This window comes from Trachypithecus francoisi, unplaced genomic scaffold (genome assembly GCF_009764315.1).
Source record: "Trachypithecus francoisi isolate TF-2019V2 unplaced genomic scaffold, Tfra_2.0 Lachesis_group15, whole genome shotgun sequence".
NCBI lineage: Eukaryota > Metazoa > Chordata > Mammalia > Primates > Cercopithecidae > Trachypithecus > Trachypithecus francoisi.
Window position 1 is genome coordinate 99,461,413 of NW_022681460.1, and position 25,537 is coordinate 99,486,949.

The window sequence follows — 25,537 nt, forward strand, 5'->3', positions numbered from 1 at the left end:
CTAGGGCTGGCATTCAGATGAAGATTTAGAGCGTCGACCCTCCCCAGCCCCCGTCACATTCTGTCCTTGCAATCACTGCACCCCCAAAGCTCACTCATTCCTTATCTGAGCTCTGTCACTGTGGATGTGTCCTGCCTGGTTTTGGACCTCAGTTCAACAGTCAGCCTGTGCTTTTTGTGGTCACCTTCTTTTGCTCAGGCGTGTGTTATGAGACGTCCTTTTTTGTGTTGTGAAGCTGTAGTTTACTTCACCTGATTCGAGTCCTAGTTTGGGTGTTTGTAATGTGTCAGGCACTGCGCCAGGTGTCTTAAAGGATGGATTCCTTTATGGGCATCTGACAAGGCCACCCACCTTATGTGAAAGGCAGAACCACACAGACTCCAGAATGAGACGCAGGTTCAGGTCCCGGCTCTGACATTTCTGTTTTTTTTTTTTTTTTTTTTTTTTTTAAATGGAGTCTGACTCTGTCACCAAGGCTGGAGTGCAGTGGTATGATCTCGGCTCACTGCAACCTACACCTCCCAGGTTCAAGTGATTCTCCTGACTCAGCCTCCCGAGTAGCTGGGGCTACAGGCCCACACTCCTGGATAATTTTTAATTTTTGTACTTCTAGTAGAGACAAGGTTTCACTATGTTGGCCAAGCTGGTCTCAGACTCCTGAACTCAAGTGATCCACTCACCTCGGCCTCACAAAGTTCTGGGATTACAGGTGTGAGTGATCACAGCTGGCCTACTTGGTCAATCTTATTTCATCTTTACATCCTCCCATTTCTCTTATGTGTCCTCCAGTTTCTCTCTCTCTCTCTCTCTGTCTCTCTCTCTCTCTCACACACACACACACACACACAATCTGCTGCAACATCTTAAGAACCAAGAGATTAGCAAGGAATTATTGAATACTTTGTTGCATTTTCTATTTTGCTGCCTGTTTACACTAACCTTGGTTATACTATTAAAGGAACACTATTAAAGTATCATATGGAGCCACTTCTGTGACTATGGCTGTCCAGAAATAAACATAATTAAAACATCCAACAGTAGTAAATGCTCTTGGTTAGGAATGAGAGAAGTGGCTTAGAGTCATAGGAAGTGGGAAAGGGTGTAGAAACAGAAGGTACTTGGTGTAGACCAGGGGTGTCCTATCTTTTGGCTTCCCTGGGCCGCACTGGAAAAAGAAGAATTGTTTTGGACCGCACATAAAATACACTAACACTAATGATAGCTGATGAGCTAAAAAAAAAAAAAAAAAAAATCGCAAAAAAAATCTCATACTGTTTTAAGAAAGTTTGTGAATTTGTATTGGGCCGCATTCAACACCATCCTGGGCCACGTGCAGCCTGTGGGCTGCAGGTTAGACAAGCTTGGTGTAGAGAGTTTCATCTAAACCCCCTGGCAGCTCTGTAGGGCACCCATTAGGCCCCCAGTATTAACACATGGTAAGTTTGAGTCTCAGAAATCTACATGAGTCGCCCAGAAGCATGCATTCTGCAGTGACAGAGTCACGTTTGAATTCGCATCTGACTGCAAAGTCTGGGTGTCTTTTCACGACTACAGGTTATCTTACCTCTCAAGATGAGGCAACCAATCCAATTTTGCCAGCACCAATGAAATTGCAATTTATTTAAAGGCTCAGAAAGATCTTTTAGGCTAATGAGAATGCCCTATATTTACGAAATGTTCTCATTCTCTGTGGCTTTTTCTTTTTTTTCTTTTTCTTTTTTTTTTTTTTGAGACAGGGTCTCACCCTGTCACCCAGGCTGGAGTGCAGTGATGTCATCATAGCTCACTATAGCCTTAAACTGCTGGGCTCAAGCAACTTTCATGCCTCAACCTCCTAGTAGCTGGGACTACAAGCACGCATCATCACGCCTGGCTGATTTTTTTTTTAAGGGATGGGATCTTGCTATAATGCCCAGTCTGGTCTTAAACTCCTGGGCTCAAGTAATCCTCCTGCTTTGGCTTCCCAAAATACGGGATTATACATGTGAACTACTGCCAGCCTCTTTTCTTTCAATTATTTTTTAATCTATAGGTTCCTCTCCTTTTTGTTTGTATTTATTTGTTAAAGAAACAGAGTCCTGGCCAAGAGTGGTGGCTCACACCTGTAATCTCAGCGCTTTGAGAGGCTGAGGTGGGCAGATCACCTGAGGTCACGAGTTTGAGACCAGTCTGGACTATATGGTGAAACCCTGTCTCTACTAAAAATACAAAAATTAGCCAGGCATGGTGGTGTGCGCCTGTAATCCCAGCTACTCGGGAGACTGAGGCAGGAGAGTCGCTTGAACCTAGGAGGTAGAGGTTGCAGTGAGCCAAGATCCTGCCATTGCACTCCAGCTGGGTGACAGAGCGCAGTCTCTCACCTTTGGGATTTTATTGCATTCTTTAACATGCTCTCCTGTGCCTTGCATTTTCCATAGACAGGCGTTAGATCTGGAGGCTTCATCACCTGCATCCCCCATCTCCATCCCCGTTTCTTTTTAGCAAGAATATGTCTTTAGTGGTAATGGCACTTCCTGTGGTGTCCCATCTGCAGGCATGTAATGTTTATAATGTCTAGTCAGTTCTCTCTTTTTGTGATGTTAGGGTTAATTAGTAGATTTAGGTGATGTCAGGCGGACCCATCCCTTATAAAATTCCACAGCAGCTCTTCATCTGATGTAGTCAGTCTTATGGTGGGGACCCTAGACCAGCATCATCATTATCACCCGGAAGCTGGTTAGAAATGCATATTCTTGGGCCTCATCCCAGTCCTACTGACTCAGAAGCTAATGCACCAGGAAATGTGAGCCCCTTTGGCCTAACGGTTTTAGCAATTACAGGTAGCCCTTGCCAAGAGCCAGCCTGCCTGCCTGCCTGTCTGTCTGCCTTCCTATCTTCCTTTCTGTCTTCTTTCCAGTCTTCCTTCCTTCCTCCCTTTCTCCCTTCTTCCCTCCCTCCCTCCCTTCTTCCTTCCTTCCTTCCTTCTTCCCTCCCCACCCCTCTCTCTCTCTCTCTTTCTTTCTTTCTTTGCAAAGTCTTGCTCTGTTGTCCAGGCTGGAGTACAGAGGAATTATCTCGGCTCATTGCAACCTCCACTTTTGGGGTTCAAGTAATTCTCCTGCCTCAGCTTCCTGAGTAGCTGGAATTACAGGTGCATGCCACTATGCCTGGCTAATTTTTGTATTTTTTAGTAGAGACAGAGTTTTGCCATGTTGCCCAGGCTGGCCTCAAACTCTTGACCTCAGGTGGTCCGCCCGCCTGGGCCTCTCACAGTGCTGGGATTATAGGTGTGAGCCACCGCGCCCGGCTTGAGACCTACTATTTTATTAGAGTTTTACAAACAGTTACATCCTAGTTTTATTGTTCTCCATGTATTCGCTGGAATTCTTCCTTGTAGAAGGGAGTCTTTTTTAAGATAGGGTAAGTGGAGTTGGGGCAGGACACTGTTGGTCTTACTATGAGCTAAGTCAAATGCGACAATGATGTTAAAATGCAGGAAGGCTTTTTTGTTAAACCTAGGACAATGCATGTTGTCTACCAGATCTGTATTTCTCTTTCTGGATATCTGAAGTGATTATTCAGATTTAGATGGGATTTCCTCGTTTCTCTGCTTTTTTTTTCTTTTCTTACAATTTTTTTTTTTTTTTTTAAGTCTTCTTTGTTGCCTGGGCCAAAGTGCAGTGGCGCGATCTCAGCTCACTGCAACCTCTGCCTCTCGGATTCAAGCGATTCTCATGCCTCAGCCTCCCCAGTAGCTGGGATTGTAGGTGCCTGCCACGATGCCCAGCTAATATTTTTGTGTTTTTAGTAAAGCAGGTTTCACCATGTTGGCCAGGCTGGTCTCGAACTCTGGACCCCAAGCAGTCCTCCTACCTCAGCCCCCACAAAGTGCTAGGATTACAGGTGTGAGCTACCATTCCTGGCCACCACTTTTTTTCATCGGCTACTATATCAGGTCTCCCAGCAGAAAATCTCCTCTGAGCAAATCAGCTTCCAGGTTTGTGTTTTTGAGACCGAGTTTCGCTCTTACTGCCCAGGTTGGAGCACAATGGCACAATCTTGACTCACTGCAACCTCTGCCTCCTGGGTTCAAGTGATTCTCCTGCCTCAGCCTCCCGAGTAGCTGGGATTACAGGCATGTGCCACCATGCCCGGCTACTTTCTGTGTTTTTAGTAGAGATGGGGTTTCACCATGTTGGCCAGGCTGGTCTCGAACTCCTGACCTCAGGTGATCCACCTGCCTCAGCCTCCCAAAGTGCTGGGATTACAGGAGCCACTGCACCAGCTGTAGGTTTTTTCAATTAGTTTTTTAATTATTACTGTCAGCCCTGAAATAAAAAAAAATAGGTATTGGAATATCTGCCACTCCCATTCTGTCTTGCAAAATCTGCATCACCCAAAAGGTTGGGTTTCAGGAGTTGGCTGCTCAGCTCTAGGGATCCAGTCGTGGGACATGGGTCTTTATTCTGTCTCTGTGGGATTTGGGGCCCAAGCGTGGGGATTATCAGTGAATTGAAAGGAGTTGTGAATTCCCTCCTGAAGGAGGGATGTCAACCGCACATAGATCCTGGTGGCCATATGTCCTCACTTAGCCAGCAACTCAGTCCTTTGGAGCCCAGCAGCAAGAGGTGAAAGGGGCTGTGAGTCAGTGTTTCCAGGACAGCCCCTGCAGCTGTGGTCAGAGAGTCAGGAACAGGGGGCTGGACAGGCCTATTGAGCGAGTTGTCTCTGTCCCTCTTCTCATAAACACATCTGGGTAACAGGATAGATAACGTGAATCTACCATCAGTGGGCTTTCCATGTAGAGGACATCTAATAACCTAATTTTCCATCAAGAGAGATTTCTCCTTCTCAATTTAGTTACCCTAAGGAACAATTCGTATAGAAAAGGCAGAATCAAGATTTTCACATTTCCACCCCACTTTCTGTACCCATTTAAAAAAGAATGCATTTGGGGCTGGGTGCAGTGGCTCATGCCTGCAATCCCAGCACTTTGAGAGGCTGAGGCTGGTGGATCACTTGAGGTCAGGAGTTTGAGACCAGCCTGGCCACCTTGGTGAGGCCCTGTCTCTACTAAAAATGCAAAAATTAGCTGGGTGTGGTGGTGCGTGCCTGTAATCCCAGCTACTCAGGAGGCTGAGGCAGGAGAATCACTTGAACCCGAGAGGCAGAGGTTGCAGTGAGCCAAGATTGCACCGCTGCACTCCTGTGTAGACAACAGAGCAAGACTCCATCTCAAACAACAACAACAACAACAAAAATCATTTTGAACACATGGATTTAAATATATTTGTCTTTTTGGGGTATTGGGGTGATGGACATACAATTATTTTTCTTATTGATATTCAAACTGTCTCATATTTGACCAGCTAGAACCCTAGTATAATATTTTGGTATGCAATTTTCTAGACTTTTAGAAATGCACACACAAGCATATAAAATGAAGACAAATATTTTATGACAAATATTTTAATCAGCTTTGAGGCATAATCTATATAAAGTAAAATTCACCAACTTAAATTCACTTAAATTTTTTTTAAGTGTATAGCTTGAATGAGTTTTTTCAGCTTAAAAAACTTATTTCTTAATTGACAAATGATCATACATGTTCACGGGGCCCATAATGATTTTTTTTTTTTTTTTTTTTGTGGCGGAGTCTCATTTTGTCGCCCGGGCTGGAGTACAGTGGCCGGATCTCAGCTCACTGCAAGCTCCGCCTCCCAGGTTCCCGCCATTCTCCTGCCTCAGCCTCCCGAGTAGCAGTGGCATGATTACGGTTCACTGCAGCCTTGACCTCCTGGACTCGGGCCATCTTCCTATCTTAGCCTCCTGAGTAGCTGGAACTATAGGCATGTGCCACCATGTCCGGCTAATTTTTAATTTTTTGTACAGACATGGGGTCTTCTTATATTGCCCAGGTTGGTCTTGAACTCCTGGCCTCAAGGGATCCTCCTGTCTCAGCTTCCCAAAGTGCTGGGATTACAGGTATGAGCCACTGAGTCCAGCTCTTAGTAACGTTTTGATATTAATATATATAATGTATGGGGACATAAGATCAGGATAATCAGCACATCCGTCATCTCAAGCAGTTACCATTTCTTTTATTTACTTTGCTACTTCCTATGTGATGACATCTATCTCTTTGTATTGGGAACATTCAATGTCCTTCTAGCTCTTGGAAACTACGTAATATTTTATTGTTCACTTTAGTCATCCTAGGATACAGAGCATTTTTTTTTTTTTTTTTTTTGAGGCGGAGTCTTGCTCTGTCGCCCAGGCTGGAGTGCAGTGGCCAGATCTCAGCTCACAGAACATTCTTAATGAGTTTTGACAAATGTATACAGTCTTGTAAGCACCACCATAACCACAGCGAATGCTTTTACCACCCCAAAAGGTGGGGCCTCTCATCTCTTTTGTACTTCTTTTGTGCCTCTTACCAATCAGTTCCTTTCCTCACCACTGGCAACTCTTTTTTTTTATTTCTTTGAGACAGAGTGTCACTCTGTCACCCAGGCTGGAGTGCAGTGGTGCAGTCTCGGCTTGCTGCAGCCTCTGCCTCCCGGGTTCAAGTGATTCTCCTGCCTCAGCTTTTCGAGTAAGTAGAATTACAGGTGTGCACCACCATGCCCAGTTAAGTTCTGTATTTTTAGTAGAGATGGGGTTTTACCACATTGGCCAGACTGGTTTCAAACTCCTGACCTCAAGTGATTCCCCTGCCTTGGCCTCCCGAAGTGCTGCAATTACAGGTGTGAGCCACCGTGCATGGCCTCCACTGGCAACTCTTGATTGCCTGTTACCATAGGTAGGCATTTTTCTATTTTGCCATAACTTTTTTTTTTTTAGACGGAGTCTCATTCTGTCGCCCAGGCTGGAGTGCAGTGGGGTGATCTCAGCTCACTGCAGCCTCCACCTCCTGGGTTCAAGCAATCCTTTCGCCTCAGCCTCCTGAGTAACTGGGACTACAGGTGTGTGCCACCACATCCCCATTAATATTTGTATTTTTAGTAAAGACGGGGCGGGGGGGGGGGGTCTCACCATGTTGCCCAGGCTGGCCTTGAACTCCTGACCTCAGGTGATCCACCCAACTCGGCCTCCCAAGGTGCTGAGATTACAGGTGTGAGCCACGGCACCCAGCTGCCATTACTTTCAATCACAATAACCACATTTACTTTTGCACCAGCCTAATAGCTTTTCATATTGAAGGAATACTACAGCATGTGGCCTTTCTGATTTCTTTCACTAAGCATGATGCTTTTGAGATTCATTTATTTTATTGCATCATTTCTTTCCTTTTACTGAGTCGTATTCCAATTATATACATTGGATTGTTTGTTTGTTTGTTTGTTTGTTTTTAAGACATAGTCTCACTCTGTCACCCAGGCTGGAGTGCAGTGGCTTGATCTTGGTTCACTGCAATCTTGACTTCCCAGGCTCAGGTGATTCTCCCACCTCAGCCTCCCAAGTAGCTGGGACTACAGGTGTGCGCTACCATGCCTGGCTAATTTTTTGTATTTTTTGTAGAGACAGGGTTTTGTCATGTTGCCCAGGCTGGTCTCCAACTCCTGGGCTCAAGCGATGTGGGTAATTCTATGTTTTATCATTTGAGGACTCTTATTTTGCAGTGAGCAGTTAGACTTGACCATCTTCCCATATCAGCATGTGTAGACATACTTCCTGCTTCTTTTTTTTTTTTTTTTTTTTTTTTGAGATGGAATCTCACTCTGACCCCCACGCTGGAGTGTAGTGGCACTATCTTGGCTCGCTGCAACCTCTGCCTCCCAGGTTCGAGCAATTCTGCCTCAGCTTCCAAGTGGCTGGGATTACAGGTGCATGCCACCACACCTGGCTAATTTTTGTATTTTCATTAGAGACAGGGTTTCACCATGTTGGCCATGTTGGTCCTGAACTCCTGGCCTCAAGTGATTCGCCTGCCTTGGCCTCCCACAGTATTGGGATTACAAGTGTGAGCCACCTTGCCCAGCCCTACTTCCTGCCTCTTAACCACTGGGTAGTATTTTACGGGATGGAAATAGTATGGCTTATGTATCCAGCTCTATGTTGATGGACGTTTGGGTTGTTTGACTTTTGGTATTCTAGGCGATGACACACATCCCTTTTTGAAGGGCCTTTGGGTGGTCTCTGTTCTCTGACCACGTACACAATACTTCAGGTCTTTGTACTTGGTGGGATGTCTCTGCAGACCGAGTTCCTAGGCAGGGCAAGGTGAGTGGTTGATCTGTCTTCAGGGCTTAGTTGTGGTCTGATTCTGACCCTGTTACCTTATTCCACAGGGGACCAACAAGGCACCATGGCACAGAAGGGCCAACTCAGTGACGATGAGAAGTTCCTCTTTGTGGACAAAAATTTCATCAACAGCCCAGTGGCCCAGGCTGACTGGGCCGCCAAGAGACTCGTCTGGGTCCCCTCAGAGAAGCAGGGCTTCGAGGCAGCCAGCATCAAGGAGGAGAAAGGGGATGAGGTGGTTGTGGAGCTGGTGGAGAACGGCAAGAAGGTCACGGTTGGGAAAGATGACATCCAGAAGATGAACCCCCCCAAGTTCTCCAAGGTGGAGGACATGGCGGAGCTGACGTGCCTCAATGAAGCCTCCGTGCTACACAACCTGAGGGAGCGGTACTTCTCAGGGCTAATATATGTGAGTATTGCTGGCAGTCAGGTACCTACTGCTGGCCTCATAAGGAAAGCAGGCATTAGAAACGTGTTGGGAGGGCCGAGTGCAGTGGCTCATGCCTGTAATCCCAGCACTTTGGGAGGCCGAGGTGGGCAGGTCACCAGAGGTCAGAAGTTCGAAACCACACTGGCCAACATGGTGAAACCCTGTCTCTACTAAAAATGCAAAAAGGAGCCGAGCATGGTGGTGTGCACCTGTAATCCCAGCTACTGGGGAGGCTGGGGCAGAAGAATTGCTTGAACCCAGGAGGTGGAGGTTGCAGTGAGATTGTTTTATTGCACTGCAGCCTGGGTGACAGAATGAGACTCTGTCTCAAGGATAAAAAAAAAAAAAAAAAGAAATGTGTTGGGAGGCTGACAGTTTGATCAAGGGAGATTACAAGATGAGGTGGCATCATTCCAACATAGCTTCATAGGTCAGCCCTTGAACAGGTTATTTCGCCTGTTGAAGCCTCGGTTTTCCTATCAGTAAAATGGGAATAATCACCCTCATTACAGACAGGCGGTGTGACAATCCCATATTATCACATATGCCAAGTGTCAAGACATATGACAAACTCTCAACAGATTTCCTTGGCATCGTTCTGTCCTTCCTTCCTCTTGAAAGTAAAGAGCTCATAACTGCTTTGGAAAGGCTGGTTTGTCTTGGCAGCCAGGTGGGTAGGAGACATGAGAATGTGGCTAGGTTATAGGGAGGCCTTCCTTGTCACAGAGGGGAATGTTCAGATTGATCCTAGGATTCTTTCAGGTAGACTTGCAGATCATAGTGGACTAGAGATGGCACAATATGGTAGCCACTGGCCACTCGTGGCTAACCAAATTTAGATTTAAATTAATTAAAAGAAACATTAGACCAGGTATGGTGGCTTATGCCTGTGATCCCAGCACTCTGGGAGGCCAAGGCGGGTAGATCAGTTGAGGTCAGGAGTTCGAGACCAGCCTGGCCAATTTGATGAAACCCCGTCTCTACTAAAAATACCAAAATTAGCCGGGTATGGTTGTGCACACCTGTAATTCCAGCTACTTGGGAGGCTGTGGCAGGAGAATTACTTGAACCCAGGAGGCAGAGGTTGCAGTGAGCCAAGATTGTGCCCTTGCACTCCAGCCTGGGCAATAAGAGCGAAACTCTATCTTAAAAAAAAAAAAAAATTAAAAAATTTATTGGCTGGGTAAATGGGTTCGCACCTGTAATCTCAGCACTTTGGGAGGCCAAGGTGGGTGGATCACCTGAGGTCAGGAGTTCTAGACCAGCCTGGCCAACATAGTAAAACCCCGTCTCTACTAAAAATACAAAAATTAGCCGGGCATGGTGGTATGCGCCTGTTATCCTGGCTTCTTGGGAGGCTGAGGCAGGAGAATCGCTTGACCCCGGGAGACGGAGGTTGCAGTGAGCCAAGATCTCGTTATTGTACTCCAGCCTGGGTGACAAGAACGAAACTTCATCTCTAAATAAATACATAAATAAAAGAAAATAAAAAATAAGAAATGTATTTCTTTTGTTCTATTGGCCCTGGGTCAAGTAGTCAATAGCCACCTGTGGCTAGTGGCGGGTGTACTGCGTAGCATCAGTGCAGAATGTTCCCATTATCATAGAAGGTTCTGTTGGACTGCCTGGACTAGATGATTGGGGGGCTTGGAGTGTGACGCTGTGGGGCATGGGTCCATTGTGGGATTGGATCAGCTTTCTAGAACAAGAAGGATATTGATATCCCCATGACGCCAGACTGGTGCACAGAGGTTACCCAACCCAGCCTATGTCAATCTCTTCTTTCTGAAAGGGCTTTGCTCACCCTTGAGCAGGTTACTTCATGCCTCTGAAGCTTTGTTTCCTTTTCTGTAAAATGGATGCAAGAATAGTACCAGCCTCTTGGGAGCCGGGCATAGTGGCTCATGCCTGTAATCCCAGCACTTTGGGAAGCTGAGGCAAGTGGATCACTTGAGCCCAGGAGTTTGAGACCAGCCTGGGCAACACAACAAGACCCCATCTCTGCAAAAAGAAATTAGCCAGGCGCAGTGGTGCGTACCCATAATCCCAGCTACTCAGGGAGGCTGAGGCAGGAGGATCACTTGAGCCCAGGAGTTCAAGGCTGCAGTGAGCTGTGATTGTGCCACTGCATTCTGGCCTGGGTGACAGAGCCAGACACTTAGTGTAGGCACTGAAAATGTTAAGTGTTATTAGATTGGTTTTTGCTGTGGTCATGATCACTTTTGATTTTACTAGTAAGATGATGTTCTTCCATCCCTTGGCATCCTTCTGTCCCTTTGGTCCTGGTCTGTACATTTTGCCAAGTGAAAATTACAAAAAGCCCCTTGTCATCTCTAAAAATGTCCTGCACATTTTTTTCCTAATTAGGAGACTAAGACACGTTCACTATGGAACACTTGGAGAATTCAGAAAGCATAGTGAACACAAAGCGGAAAAATTGGTCCTTAACCAGAGATGCTGTGCGTTGTCTCTTTGTGAGCCTGGCATATGTTTACATATTTAAAGCCTATTGGGCACACAGTTCAGTGACTTGCTCTTTTTTCCGTTTGGAAATGCTCAGTGTTGACTTGTGTAATGTATCTCAGGCAGCCCCAAAGGTACCCCTTTTAAGGAGTAGTATAGAATCTGTCATGGGGGATAGGCCATTTTTCCACTGTTCTTAGAGGTATTTCAGAAAGGGTTACAGTGGCTTTTTAAAGAGTCAAATGGTAAGAGTGAGCAACTGAGCAACTCGTGACTTTTTTTTTTTTGAGATGGGGGCTTACTCCATCATCCAGGCTGGAGTGCAGTGGTTCCATCATAACTCACTACAGCTTCCAAGTCCTGGGTTCAAGCGATCCTCTCATCTCAGCCTCCTGAGTCGCTGTGGACCACAGGCGTGCACCACCACACCTGGCTAATTAAAAAAAAAAAAAAAAAATTTTGTAGAGACTGGGATCTCACTGGATCGCCCAGGCCGGTCTCAAACTCCTAGCTTCCAGCCATCTCCTGCCTTGACTTTTCACGGTGCCGGGATTGCAGGTGTGAGCCACTGTGCCCAGCCATAGCTATTGAATATGTTCTCCAACCCAAGTGCTGTACCTTGACATGTTTTATTTTATTTAACACGGCATCCACCGAGTTGAAAATGTTTGCCCCTTTTAGAGGAGGAAGCTGAGGTGCAGTGCTGTAAGTGTATCTTTACCTTCTTAAGTAGGGGACGTCTCTTGTCTGTGGCACTGTTTGTATGGAAATATTATTGATCTGGGGATGTTGGTATGTTAGACATTTTCTCTTTCTTCCCTTCTTTTCCTTCCTTCTCTTTCTTTTTCTTTGTTTTTCTTGCTTTCTTGCTTTCTTTCTTGATGGAACTTCACTCTTGCTCCTCCAGCTGGAGTGCAGTGGAGCGATCTTGGTTCACTGCAACCTCCGCCTCCCGGGTTCAAGTGATTCTCCTGCCTCAGCCTCCCGAGTAGCTGGGATTGCGGGGATGTGCCACCATGCCTGGCTGATTTCTGTATTTTTAGTAGAGACGGGTTTCACCATGTTGGCCAGGCTGGTCTCCAACTCCTGACCTCAGTTGATTCATTTGTCTCAGCCTCCCAAAGTGCTGGGATCGCAGGCCTGAGCCACCGTGCCCAGTCAGTATATTGGATGTTTCTAAAGAGGCCCGTCTGTAGGGAACTAGAGGGAAAATTGGACTCTTTGGGGCCCAGGTCTTCCATCTAAGACATATCATCTCCATCTAGGGAGTTTCAGGACAGGCCTATGTATTCATCTCACCTGCTGTCCTCAAATAGAAATCAGAAAAAAACATACTAAGGGGCGTATGAAGGTCCTGATACTCAAAATATCTTCTGACAGCAGATTAAAAATAAATGAATCAAAGCTTCAAATTCCTGCTGTGCTTCTCTAGACAGATTAGATTAAAATCCTTTCAGCCTTGTGATGATGGCCCCGCTCTTCTCTTGTTCCTTTCTGGTCAATTTAATTGCTTAATAGAAACCGTTGTCCATGATGGAGAAGATAAAGAAGGAAAGGGGTTGGGGTGGGGGAGCACAGTGAGTTACTCTTGCAGCCCATAATAGCAGCATGCATGACTCTCGTTAATAGGCGGGTGGTGAAGTGATGCCAGGTCTGTGGTCTGGCATGCATGACTTTGCCCTCTGTGATGAAGATGAATGTTTCTCCTCCATTCTGCAAGGCTCGCCTCAAACGATGGGCCTTTGAGAAGGTTCTGGCAGACCTCTTGTCCTCTTGGATCTAGAAGAGTCTATAGAAGCCAGAGGAGCTTGTCTCCTTATCTTAGAGATGCAGGTTCTGGGCTCAGCAATGTCCAATCTACCTAAACTGCTGAAGACCATTTGTGGCATACCTGGAGGGGAGCACAGCTTTGATGCCTGGTCCTAAGGGCCCCTTGGTCTTCTGAACGCTGTCTTTTGGCTGAGTTCCATCTGCTTGAATTCTTTCTTTCTTTCTTTCTTTCTTCTTTCTTCTTTCTTTCTTTCTTTCTTTCTTTCTTTCTTGGGTTTCTCTCTCTCTCTCTCTCTCTCTCACTCTCTTTCTTTCTTTCTTGGGTTTTTTCTTGGGTTTTTTTCTTTCTTTTTTCTTTTTCTTTCTTTTGAGATGTGGTCTTACTCTGTTGCCCAGGCTGGAGTACAGTGGCATGATCTCGGCTCACTGCAACCTCTGTCTACTGGGACTCAAGTGATCATCCTACTTCAGTCTTCTGAGTAGCTGGGTCTACAGGCACATAGCACCATGCCCTGCTAATTTTTTTGTGTTTCTGGTAGAGATGGGGTCCCACTGTATTGCCCAAACTGATCTCGAACTCCTGAGCTCAAGCGATCCACCTGCTTCGGCCTCCCAAAATGTTAGGATTACAGGCGTGAGATTGCTCCAATGCACTCCAGCCTGGATGACAGAGTGAGACTCAAACAAACAAAAAAAAGATGAGGATATTGAGGCTTAGATGTGCTCAGTCCCATAACTGGAAAGTGGGCAGAGCTGGGATTCAGACAAGGTCTGTGTGAGTCTAGGGACAGGGTGACTACCCACGCAAAGGGCTTTTGGGGTGATAGGCTTAGAGCAGGAGGTGATGGTCGTGGACTGGAGCCGGTGGGGACAGTGCCAGAGGCCTCGTTAGCTTTGAGGTAGACAAGTTTTAAGTGCACAGCAAGAAGGAATTGAACCTTTTATTATGATTCCTTGAGCACCTACTAGGTGCTAGGCTAATGATTACAACCTGCTAACACAGAGGCGTGATTTTTTTTTTTTAATTGAGTTAATACATCAAAAAACGAAAGAAATTTGTTTCTGGTACTGCTTGAAAAAGCAGAGGACCTGACACTCCAGAATGCAGGGTGCGAGGTAGCAGTCTCTGTGAGATGGGCTTTGTGCTCTCTGCTTTTCCGCAGACCCCACCACTCCCTGTCGTCTCCCAGGCCCTGGTAGCCGTTGACCATGGCACCTCTTTTGTTCACTCCCACACACCCTGCTTCACTCATGCCTTACCTGCTTTGTCTCTGTAGACAGTGGGACCCTCCACCCTATACCAGACCTCTGGGGTTGGGAAAATCATGATCCAGAGCCAAGGTGGATGGGTCTCCCTGCTTATTGGAACTCCAAGCCCACATCCCCGACCCATGAACCCCAAAGGACATTTTTCCAGTTCTGATTCTGCTTCTGGAATGCCCAGGGGGTCAGGAGAAGCCCTCCTTCCAAACTTGAGCAGGTGACCATTTTTCCACCTTAGAGACCTGGCCCAGCAACCTTAGCCTACTCCGGAAGCAGTGTCTACCCAGGGACACAAGGAGCAAGCAGACTGAGCAGAGGCCTCCTGGGTGCCAGCCACTGCTCTGGTCCCTGGAGGATAGAAAGACACTATAACTGCAAGCTGACCTTTGTTAAGTCCCAGGAATTAGCCCTTGTGGTTTTTTTTTTTAGATGGAGTCTCGTTCTGTCACTCAGGCTGGAGTGCAGTGGTGCGATCTTGCCTCACTGCAGCTTTCATCTCCTGGGTTCAAGCAATCCTCCTGCCTCAGCCTCCCAGTAGCTGGGATTACAGGCACCCGCCACCATGCTAATTTTTGCATTTTTAGTAGAGAAGAGGTTTCACCATGTTGGTCAAGTTGGTCTTGAACTCCTGACCTCAGATGATCCTCCCACCTCCGCCTCCCATCGTGCTGGGATTTTAGGCCTGAGCCACTGCACCCGGCCTTCTGATCTTTCAAGTCATTATTGCTTCAAAGAACCTCCTCCAGGAATACAAGGATAATCTATGCAAAGACCACAGGAGACTATTTAAAAATAAGTATGGATTGCAAAAAGCAGCCCTCTTCCCTGGAGGCAAGCATGATTCACAGGTTCATGTATGTACACACACATACAACAAACATAAGAAAAAGTCACTCCTTCTGTGTTTTGCAGTTTGATTTTTTCCACTTTAACCCTACCTTACAGTTTTTTCTGTCTGTTCATAACTATCTAGTCAGACTTTTTGACTAGGTAAGACATGCAAATATGAAATAAAATAGTGTACAAGGGAATATAGAACTTCCCCCTTCGTTCCTATTCCTCGCCCTTCCAGTTCCCCTTCTTAGAGACACTGTGGTTGCTGGTTACATATGTAGCCCTCCAGTGATGTTATTTATTTATTTATATTATTTTTCAAGCTGGAGTCTCACTCTGTCACCCAGACTGGAGTGCAGTGGCATGATCTTGGCTCACTGCAACAGCCCCCTCCCAGGTTCAAGCAATTCTCCTCCCTCAGCCTCCCAAGTAACTGGGACTACAGGTGTGTGCTACCTCGCCCAGCTAGTTTTTGTATTTTTAGAAGAGACGGGGTTTTGCCATGTTGGCCAGGCTGGTCTCGACCTCCTGATCTCAGGTGATCCGCCCGCCTCGGCCTCCTGAAGTGCTGGGATTAAAGGCTTAAACCACTGTGCCAGCCTATTACGTTTTTTCTGATGAAGTCTCACTCTGTCACCCGGGCTGGAGTGCAATGGCACGATCTCGGCTCTTGCAACCTATGCCTTCTGGATTCAAGCAGTCCTCCTGCCCCAGCCTCCCGAGTAGCTGGGATTACAGGTGTGTGCCACCACACCTGGCTGATTTTTGTATTTCTTGTAAAGATGGGTTTTTGCCCATGTTAGCCAGGCTGGTCTTGAATTCCTGACCTCAGGTGATCCACTCGCCTCAGCCTCTCAAAGTGCTGCAATTATAGGTGTGAGCTGCTCCATCCAGCCTCCAGTGATGTTTTATACACATGCAGCCACACAGAGAGCCCCTCCTGCACCCCTCCAAAATGGCAGCATAGGCCATGGCTGTTGTGCATCTCAATCTTTGGCCATTCATTCATGGTAGTAGAGAGAGGGCCACTGCACAGTCTTCTGCTATAGGGATGAACCATAATGATTAAGCCTATCTGCTATTGGCAGATATTTAGGTTGTTTCTAGTCTTTTTGCTCTTAAAAGCAAGGCTGCAGCACAAGAACATGCTTAGTGGACTGTGTCTGTCTCTAGGTTGGGTATTTAGAAAGCCGTGATATTGCACTGGAGCGTCATAAAGAAGGTGTGATTATCCATCACTTTATTGAGGAAGCTCAGGGGTAGGTCTGTATGCACAAGTCAGGTAAGTGATAAGGCAAAGCCAACACTCTGCCCAGGCCTGTGTGTCTTTTTTTTGAGACCGAGTCTCGCTCTATTGCCCAGGCTGGAGTGCAGTGGCACAATCTCAGCTCACTGCAACCTCTGCCACCTGAGTTCAAGCAATTCTCTTGCCTCAGTCTCCCCAGTAGCTGGGACTATAGGTGCGTGCCACCACGCCTTGCTAATTTTTGTATTTTTAGTAGCGATGAGGCTTCACTGTGTTGGCTAGGCTGGTCTCGAACTCCTGACCTCAGGTGATCCACCCACCTTGGCCTCCCAAAGTGCCAGGATTACAGGTGTGAGCCGCTGCGCCCGGCCAGCCCTGTGTGTTTGAAAGTCAGTGTTACTTTGCTCCCTTCCCTCCCTGTTCCTCATTTCTGCTGCAGGCCCTGGGAGCACCCCCTGCTCAGGGCTCTGTGGCTGACCATATAAAGTGTCAGGGAGAAACTGGAGCTGCTTCCTAATACGGTCACAAGAGGGAAATCCTGGGCCTGCAGCTGGGACCTGCTGGTGGCACAGGGCCCATGAGATGCCGGCTGGGACACAGGAGACTGGGATGTTGAAACCTCTGAACTTAACCAGCTGGAGAGGGGCTTATGGGGCCAGAGAGGCAGAAACACAGCCAACGATGGTCAGGCTGGGTCGAGGTGAAGGAGAAGTGGCTGAACAATGTGGGAGGAAGAGCCAGATACTGAAGCCCCACAGCCCTGCATGAGATATGCAGCTGCCTGCCCCAGTCTTCATAGCCCTGCATGAGATATGCAGCTGCCTGCCCCAGTCTTCCCTTCACTCCATCGTCATACCCTGGCTGGCTTGGAAAGCTTTTGCAGAACTCAGCAGAGGTTCAGATCTACCTGGAAGTATGGATTAAGTGCTTGCTCTGCGCATGGCACTGGGAGAGATGTCCCAACCAAAGAGGATGAAAGTCATATTCCTCTTTCAGAAGTTGGTGATGGAGTTGAAAAGACAGTGTGGTCCTTCCTTCTTTTTAAAAATTCTTTTATTTCTTTTTTTTTTTTTTTCTTTGAGATAGTCTCACTCTGTCACCCAGGCTGGAGTGTGGTGGCATGATCTCACCTCACATAACCTCTGCCTCCTTGGTTCAGGCGACTCTCCTGCCTCAGCCTCCTGAGTAGCTGGGATTACAGGCATGCACCACCACACCCAGCTAATTTTTGTATTTTTAGTAAAGATGGGGTTTTGCCATGTTAGCCAGGCTGGTCTCGAACTCCTGACCTCAAGTGATCTGACCTCCTTGGCCTCCCGAAGTACTCGGATTACAGCTGACTGAGTTTCTACCCCGTGCCTGGCACTGTGCAGGGTGCAGGAGATACAGTAATGTGCGTGTCACAGTCCAGGAGGTGACATTTAGGCAGAGCTCTAAAAGAGGAGAGGGAAACAGCTGTGGGAAGATGAGGGGGAAAGCGTACCAGATGGACGGAACAGCATATTGAAGGCTCTAAGGTGGCAAGACTTTCTCTGTCATGAAATGAAGGGAGCATAGTAAGAGTCACTAAATAACATTGATTGAGCACCTACTACATACCAGCCGCAATGCTAAATGCTTTTCAAGCATTATCTCACAGCACACCTATGAAGGGCTTGTTAGGATGCCTCCCTGTTTTGTAGATAGGATAAGTAAGACTCAGAGAGGTTAAGGGACTTGCCCAGGGTCACACAGCTAAGAAATAGCAGAGTGAAGGTTCAAATTCAAGTACCCCATACCCAGTTCTGAGCCCTCAACCACTGCCCTTTACTGCCTCCAAGTCAAGGACTTGAGGACGGGTTGGGCTACATTCAAAAGGGGCGTGGCAGTGGGCCTGGCCCTAGAGGAGCTGGAGCTGGAGTCAAGACCTGAAGGAGGGTGGGGCTGTGTTGACCTTTGTCCAGATGACCACGGACTGGGCACTTGCTGTTTGGGAGGCTTGTCCTGGGGACACCAATGAACAGGACATAGCCCCTGGCCTGGCTCAGTGCGGTCCCCTGAGTACCTACTGCTGCAGTGCAAGGCCCCCAGGTCACAGAGGTGAAGTCAGGCTGTCCCTGCTCTCAAGAAGCTGTATCATTAATTTATTCCCCTGGTATGCATTTAGCGAGCATTTAGTTATCACCTATTCTATACCGAGGCCTGTGCTGGGACTGAAGAGGAGAAAGAAGGGGTTCTCCAGCCTCAAGGTATAAACTGGTGTTTGCAGGATGGGCGGGAGGGTCCTGGGTGACGGAATGGGGAAGAGGGGTGTCCAGGCAGGCAGTCCCCCACTCCTAGCCCCACCAGGCTGGATGTGGCTCCTGGGCCCCGCTTACCTCTCATCCTTGCTCTGCTTTTTCATTTGGGTCCAGTGGAGCTGCTGCTACCAAGCTGCTTATAGTTCACCCCCACGGACCCCATGTCCGGTTTTTCTGCCCATGTCCCTGCTTTGTCTTGTCCTAAGCTGGTTAACACCTTGTTGTCCTTTAAGACTCAGCAGAGGGAATACCTCCCCACCTGGAGGTTTCCCTCACCACCCCCAGTGTGGGTTAAGGCCTTCCCTTCCTTGTTCCTATCATTCTCTGTTCTTATGACGTGTTTTAATGTACTTGTCTCCCGCTCTGATCTAAGTTCTTTAAGGACAGGAGGTATCATTGATTTCTTTGTATCCAGCCTCTCACACAGGCGTGGTATATAGTAGGTGCTCAGTAAATGGTTGACGGCTATTTAGACAGGCATATGTTGACTCATTCATGTTCCTTTTAGGGGATGGTGAGAACCTCTGTCTCCATCAATCCTGTTTCTGTTTTTTTTTTTTTGAGACGGAGTCTCCCTCCGTCACCCAGGCTGGAGTGCAATGGCACCATCTCGGCTCAGTACAACCTCCACCTCCCAGGTTCAAGTGATTCTCCTGCCTCAGCCTGCCGAGTAGCTGGGACTACAAGCGTGCGCCACCACGCCCTGCTAATTTGTTGTATTTTTGGTAGAGATGGGGTCTCGCTGTGTTGCCTACGTTGGTCTTGAATTCCTGAGTGTGAGCAATCTGCCTTCCTTGGCCTCCCAAAATGTTGGGATTATAGGTGTGCACCCAGCTATCCTGTACCTTTGAAGAATATCATTCCCCTGCAGCACCCCCAGACACTACATACCATTGTCCCTTAGCAGACTGAGCCCTGGAAGGACCTTCCCACTCTCTCTTTTTCTGTCTTCCTCTCTTTCTCTCTCTCTGTCTGTCTCTGTCTCTCTCTCTCTCTCTCTCGTTCTTTCTTTCTCCCCTCCCTCCCTCCGTCCCTCCCTCCCTTCTTTCCTTCCCTTCCTTCCTTCCTTTCCTTCCTTTCCTTCCTTTCCTTCCTTTCCTTCCTTTCTTCCTTCCTTCCTCTCCTTCCTCCCTCCCTCCCTCCCTTCCTTCCTCCTTTCCTTCCTTCCTTCTTTCTTCCTTCCTTCCTTTCTTCATTTCTTTCTTCCTTTCTTTTGAGAAGAAAGGAATGGTCTAACCATGTCACCCAGGCTGAAGCGCGTGGACCAATCATGGCTTACTGCAACCTCAACCTCCCAGGCTTCAGCAAACCTCCCACCTCAGCCTCCCAAGTGGCTGGGACTACAGGCAAGTGCTACCATGCCCAGCTAATTTTTAAATTTCTTATAGAGATGGGGTCTCACTGTGTTGCCCAGGCTGGTCTTTCTGGTTCAAGTAATCTTCCTGCCTTGACCTCCCAAAGTGCTGGGATTACAGGTGTGAGCCACTGCACCCGGCCAGACTTTCCCACTCTCTAATTGGTTCCAGCCCTTGACTAAAAGCCCCTTGAGGGCAGGGACCCTGTGTTTTTTTTATGTACTAATATAGTCCCAGCACCTTTTGCGTGGCATCTGGGACATACAGAATGAATGAATGAATGAATGAACAAACGAACAAACGAACGATCAACAGTTTCTGTTTCTGTCGGATGAGCCTAGGCTGGATAGCATAATGGACCATGCTCATACCTGGGGGGGTGGGCCAGGCTGGGCTTGGTGCTGCCAGGATCTTCTTTGGTGACTTAAGTCAAGTCACTTAACTCTCTGTTGCTTGATTCACCCTAGTTGTAACTGAGAGATGGATCTCTGGTTCTCCCTAAGTTGCTTACAGGGAAGAGGATATGCTTTATGGCTGTCAGAGTCTGGGGCAGTACTGATGTTTATCGTTTGGGGAAAGCAGTTCCTGTGAGACGGGTTGAAGCCTGTCTCCTAAACTGTGACCTCAACCATGGGAAAATCTAGTATCCAGTAAGGAAAAATCATGACGATACTGTCTCACCACGTACAGCATGGCGTGACTCCCCCTTCCCTGATCTGATTATTTTCAGATGCTCCTATTCACCCGGCAGGACAGGACTGCTATTTTTTAAACGGTAAAGTGCATATAACATAAAATTTACCATTTTAAACGTTTTAAAGAAAACAGTGCCATTAAGTGCATTCACAATGTCGTACAGCTATCAATTTCAAGACAGGGTCTTGCTGTGTCACCAGGGGCTAGAGTGCAATGGTACAATCATAGCTCACTATAACCTTGAGCTCCTGGGATCAAGCAATCCTCCTGACTCAGCCTCCCAAGTAGCTGGAACTACAGGTGCTCACCACCAAAAAATATATATATATTTTGTAGAGATGAAGTCTGGCTGTTGTTGCCTGGGCTGGTCTCAAACTCTTAGCCTGAAGCAGTCCTCCCACCTTGGCCTCGCAAAGTGCTGGGATTACAGGCATGAGCCACTATACTTGGCTCCAGAGCATTTTTATAGCCCCCAAAGGAAACCCCGTGCCCATGAGCAGTTACTCCTCACTTCCCCCCTCTCTCCAGCCCCTGGGAACCACGAGTCTGATTTCTGTCTCCATGGCTTTGCCTACTTTAGACGCTTCACATAAATGAGATAATATAGTACATGACCTTCTGTGCCTGGCTTCTTTCACTAGGCATATTTTCAAGCTTCATCCACATCGGAGAGCTAGTGTCAGTGGTTTGATCCTTTTTAGGCACGGCTGTGTTTGTCTCTGTTTTACAGATGGGGAAGGTATTAATGGTCAGGAGCAGGCACTCTGGGGTAAACAGGAGTTCTAGTTCCCAACTTCCCTCCAGCTGTGTAATCTGCTGGCAACCTCACCACACCTCACTTTGCCCTTCTGTCAAACGGGCAGTGGGGAAATCACTGTTACTGAGTAGTTGTGAAGATTCCATAAAGTGGCTGGGCGTGGTGGCTCACACCTGTAATCCCAGCACTTTGGGAAGCTGAGGCGGGCGGATCACGAGGTCAGGAGATGGAGACCATCCCGGCTCACGCAGTGAAACCCTGTCTCTACTAAAAATACAAAAAAATTAGCCAGGCGTGGTGGCGGGCACCTGTACTCCCAGCTACTCGGGAGGCTGAGGCAGGAGAATCACGTGAACCCGGGAGGCAGAGGTTGCAGTGAGCGGAGATTGTGCCACTGTACTCCAGCCTGGGTGACAGAGTGAGACTCTGTCTCAAAAAAAAAAAAAAAGACTCCATAAAGAGATGCCTCTGCCATCTTCTAGAGACTGAGTCACTGGAGTTTCTTCTTAGATATGGACATTGGGAGGTCCCAGAAAGAGATCAGAGGGTGGTGGGAGAAGAGAGAGGTTGGAGGATTATTACCTTTTCCTCCCTCCCTCCTGGAACATGGTTTTGGCAGGTGTGTCTCTGAATGGCTGCAGCTCCCTCCAGACAACCCCTTTTTAGGGCTGTGTGACTTTCTATGTCTCCAATGTTCAGTTAATGACATTCCCCCTCTGGCTGGGTGCAGTGGCTCCCGCCTGTAATCCCAGCACTTTGGGAGGCTGAGATGGGCGCATCGCCTGAGCTCAGGAGTTCGAGACCAGTCTGGGCAATATGGTGAAACCCTGTTTCTACAAAAAATAAAAATAAAATTACCTGGGCATGGTTGTGCACACCTGTGATACCACTTACTTGGGAGGCTGAGGCGAGAGGATCACTTAAGCCCAGAAACTCAAGGTTGTAGTGAGCCAAGATCACCCCAGTACACTGCAGCCTGGGTGACAGAGCAAGACGCTGTCTCAGAAAAAAAAAAAAAAAAAAGTAAACAACATTCTCTTCTGTTCTTGCTCTTCAGACTTAACTGCTCCCATCACTGGTTGGGTTTCTTTAATTCTGCACACATATCTGTAAACAGTCTCTTTATTAAATGTTCCTGAGTTAAAATCTTAAGTGTGCTGTTCACTTTCTGTGCCACCTGTTAAATGATGAACATTTCATATGATTGAGCATTTAATCGACCAAAAACAGATCCTATGTAGTGCTTAGTTTGGTGCCCGACACATAGTAAGTGTTCAATGAATGGTGGCTGTCATTTAAGCCAGTGAGGTCCAGGGAGGTAAAGTGACAGTTCAGGGGAGTGGAACTGAGATTTGAACCCAGAGGTCTTCAAAACTCCACAGTTTGGGCAGGTGCAATGGCTCACACCTATAATACCAGCACTTTGGGAGGCTGAAATGGGAGAATTGCTTGAGCCCAGGAATTTGAGACCAGCCTGGGCAACACAGTGAAACCCACGTCTCTACAAAAAATACAAACATCAGCCAGGCCTGGTGGCACCTGCCTGTAGTCCTGGCTACTCGGGAGGCTGAGGTAGGAGGATCACCTGAGTCCAGAAAAATCAAGGCTGCAGTGAGTCGTGTTCACACCACTGTACTCCAGCCTAGGTGACAGAGTGAGACCTCACCTCAAAACAAACACAAACCCCCCTACAGTTGCAAAATATAACATAGGCAACCTGGAAACCCACTCTTGCCCTTTCTCCTCTTCCCCCATACCTGGAATACCAGAGAGGCCCAGGGTTTCCTACTAAGACCCCAAGCTCCAGTTTCCCCATCTCTCAAATGAGAGTATTGAGTGCTTCTGTGAGATCTGTCTTCCTGGAGGAGGTCTGGAAGTAACCTGGGTTCTCTGTCTGCAGACATACTCTGGCCTCTTCTGCGTGGTGGTCAACCCCTATAAACACCTGCCCATCTACTCGGAGAAGATCGTCGACATGTACAAGGGCAAGAAGAGGCACGAGATGCCTCCTCACATCTATGCCATCGCAGACACGGCCTACAGGAGCATGCTTCAAGGTGAGTGAACCCAGCGAGGGCTGCACGGAGCCAGCTCCAGGGAGCCCCTCCTGTCCTGCTTGTCTGCAGTTCTTGCCAAGAATGTGGAGTTTGGCAGTCGGTGTGAGGGACCAGGAGTCCTGTGGCTGAAAAAGGGAAAAAGCAAAAGGAACATCTGTGTTTGCAGCCTGGGAGGGTGAGGGAGAGCGGAGAGCTTGGGCAAATACGGGCATGGGCCTGCTCCAGCTCTAGCTCTGGGGCCCACTGCCCAAGGGCCCTGCCGGACCAGCCGTCTGCAAAGGATGGGAAGAGGGTGGGGAACAGCTCTGGGGCTGAGCCAGCATGGTCTGTGTTGCCACCTACCCACTCCTCAACCCCTGTGGGACTGTGGGTAAATATCTTTTCCTCTTCAGCCTCAGTTTCCTCATCTGTCAAAAGGGGTGATAGTCTCTATCTTGTAGCTTCTTGTGAAGATTGTTAATGCTGGTTTTTCCAAACTTAAGACTTGTGCCTGCTACCTTCATGTTTATATGTTACTATTTTTACTATTATTTTATTATTTTTGAGACAAAGTCTCACTTTCTCACCAAGCTGAAGTGCAGTGGTGAGATCTCAGCTCCCTGCAACCTCTGCCTCCTAGGCTCAAGCGATTCTCCTGCCTCAGCCTCCCAAGTAGCTGGGACTATAAGCGTGGACTGCCATGTCAAGCTAATTTTAAAAAGTTTTTTTTTTTGTTTTGAAATGACACGATCTGGCTATCCTGATTGGTCTCGAACTCCTGGCCTCAGGCGATCCTCCCTCTTCAGCCTCCCAAAGTTCTGGGATTATAGGCGTGAGCCACTGCACCCAGGTCTTCTCAGCTTCTATTTGGAACACTTTGGAGCCCCTGAAATAGCCACTCCCATGTCAAACAGGGAGCAGGCAGTTAATAGAAACAAGCGTACCAGGTCAGGCGAAGGGCACAAGAAACCCCAAAACTCACACCCCCTTTAAAAGGGCACCAACAGGTGGGAACCCAGGGGTCTGAGCTGGGAGTTGAGAGGAGCCCAGTTCTGGAAGTTCTTGAGGCAGGAATCCAGGTGTGCATGAGAGATAACACGACCCCGCCCCCAAGGTAGAGGCTCGGGTAGAAGTGCCCCAACTTTCTGACAGCCGGACTCCACAGGTAGGACCAGAACCTTGGCGCCTCTAGGCAGGGCCTGCCATTACCTCCAACGACCAGCAGGTGGAGCCTTGTGAGGACAATCTTGGAGATGTAATCTCTGGTTGTAAAGTGACGGCTCCTGGAGTTAGGTATCTGTCTTTGTATTAAACACACAAACACACGCATTCTTTGTGGTCTCCCTTGATGGAAGAGTATTTACAAAATGGTTCGTATACATCTTTGGGAAGTTGAGCATCACAGACCTCAGTGTTTCTATCATTTGGGGTATTTGGTTGCAAGTAAGATAACACCTAACTAAAGTGGCTTAACCAGTAGGAGTTAATTGCCTCATATAACAGGAAGCCTAGTGGCTGATTTCAGGGTTGACTTTCTTAGGATTTTTCTCAGCTTCTTCCTCATGGTCACAAAGTGGTAGCCATAGTTCCAGATATCATATTTTCATGTGATAATATCCAAAAGCATGAAGGAAGTGGAGGGTAAGGTTCTTTTCCTGTGTCTCTCTTTTTTTTTTTTTTTTTTAAATCAGTGGGAAACTTGGTCATAAGCGAACTCCTAAAGCAATCACTGGCAAAGAGGACTGGAGTGTTTATGATTTGTTTGAAACATTTCTGGTTCTTTTTTTTTTTTTGACAAGGTCTCACTCTTGCCCAGGTGGGAATGCAGTGGCATGATCTCAGCTCACAGCAACCTCTGCCTCCCATGTTCAAGTGATTCTCCCACCTCAGCCTCCACAGTAGCTGGGATTACAGGTGTGTGCCACCATGCCTGGCTGATTTTTTGTACTTTTAGTTGAGACTGGGTTTCGCCATGTTGGCCAGGTCTTGAACTCCTGACCTTAACTTATCTGCCTGCCTTGGCCTCCCAAAGTGTTGGGATTACAGGCATGAGCCACCATGCCCGGCAATTCCTGGTTCTTTTCTGGAGCCGAGGGAGGTCCCGCTAAGCACATTTTCAACTAAATACAAAAAAGAAAGAAAATTCTGTTAGCAAAGGAGAAGGAGGGGAGTGACAGATGGGTAA

General features: G+C 47.6%; 1 protein-coding gene across 6 annotated transcripts in view; it reads left to right on the forward strand.

The window, feature by feature from the left end:
• The window catches only part of MYH11 (myosin heavy chain 11), a 155,396-nt gene that overhangs the window by 10,636 nt on the left and 119,223 nt on the right, over nt 1–25,537 (forward strand). For 5 of the 6 annotated variants that reach the window (XM_033235634.1, XM_033235631.1, XM_033235635.1 and 2 more), the window contains exons 2-3: nt 8,271–8,632; nt 23,217–23,373. In XM_033235634.1, the coding sequence (XP_033091525.1) occupies nt 8,288–8,632; nt 23,217–23,373 (502 nt within the window). In that variant the 5' untranslated portion in view covers nt 8,271–8,287. Of the gene's footprint in view, nt 1–7,440; nt 7,458–8,270; nt 8,633–23,216; nt 23,374–25,537 lie in introns of those variants that run through there. The other variant, XM_033235632.1, reaches the window with a different exon arrangement.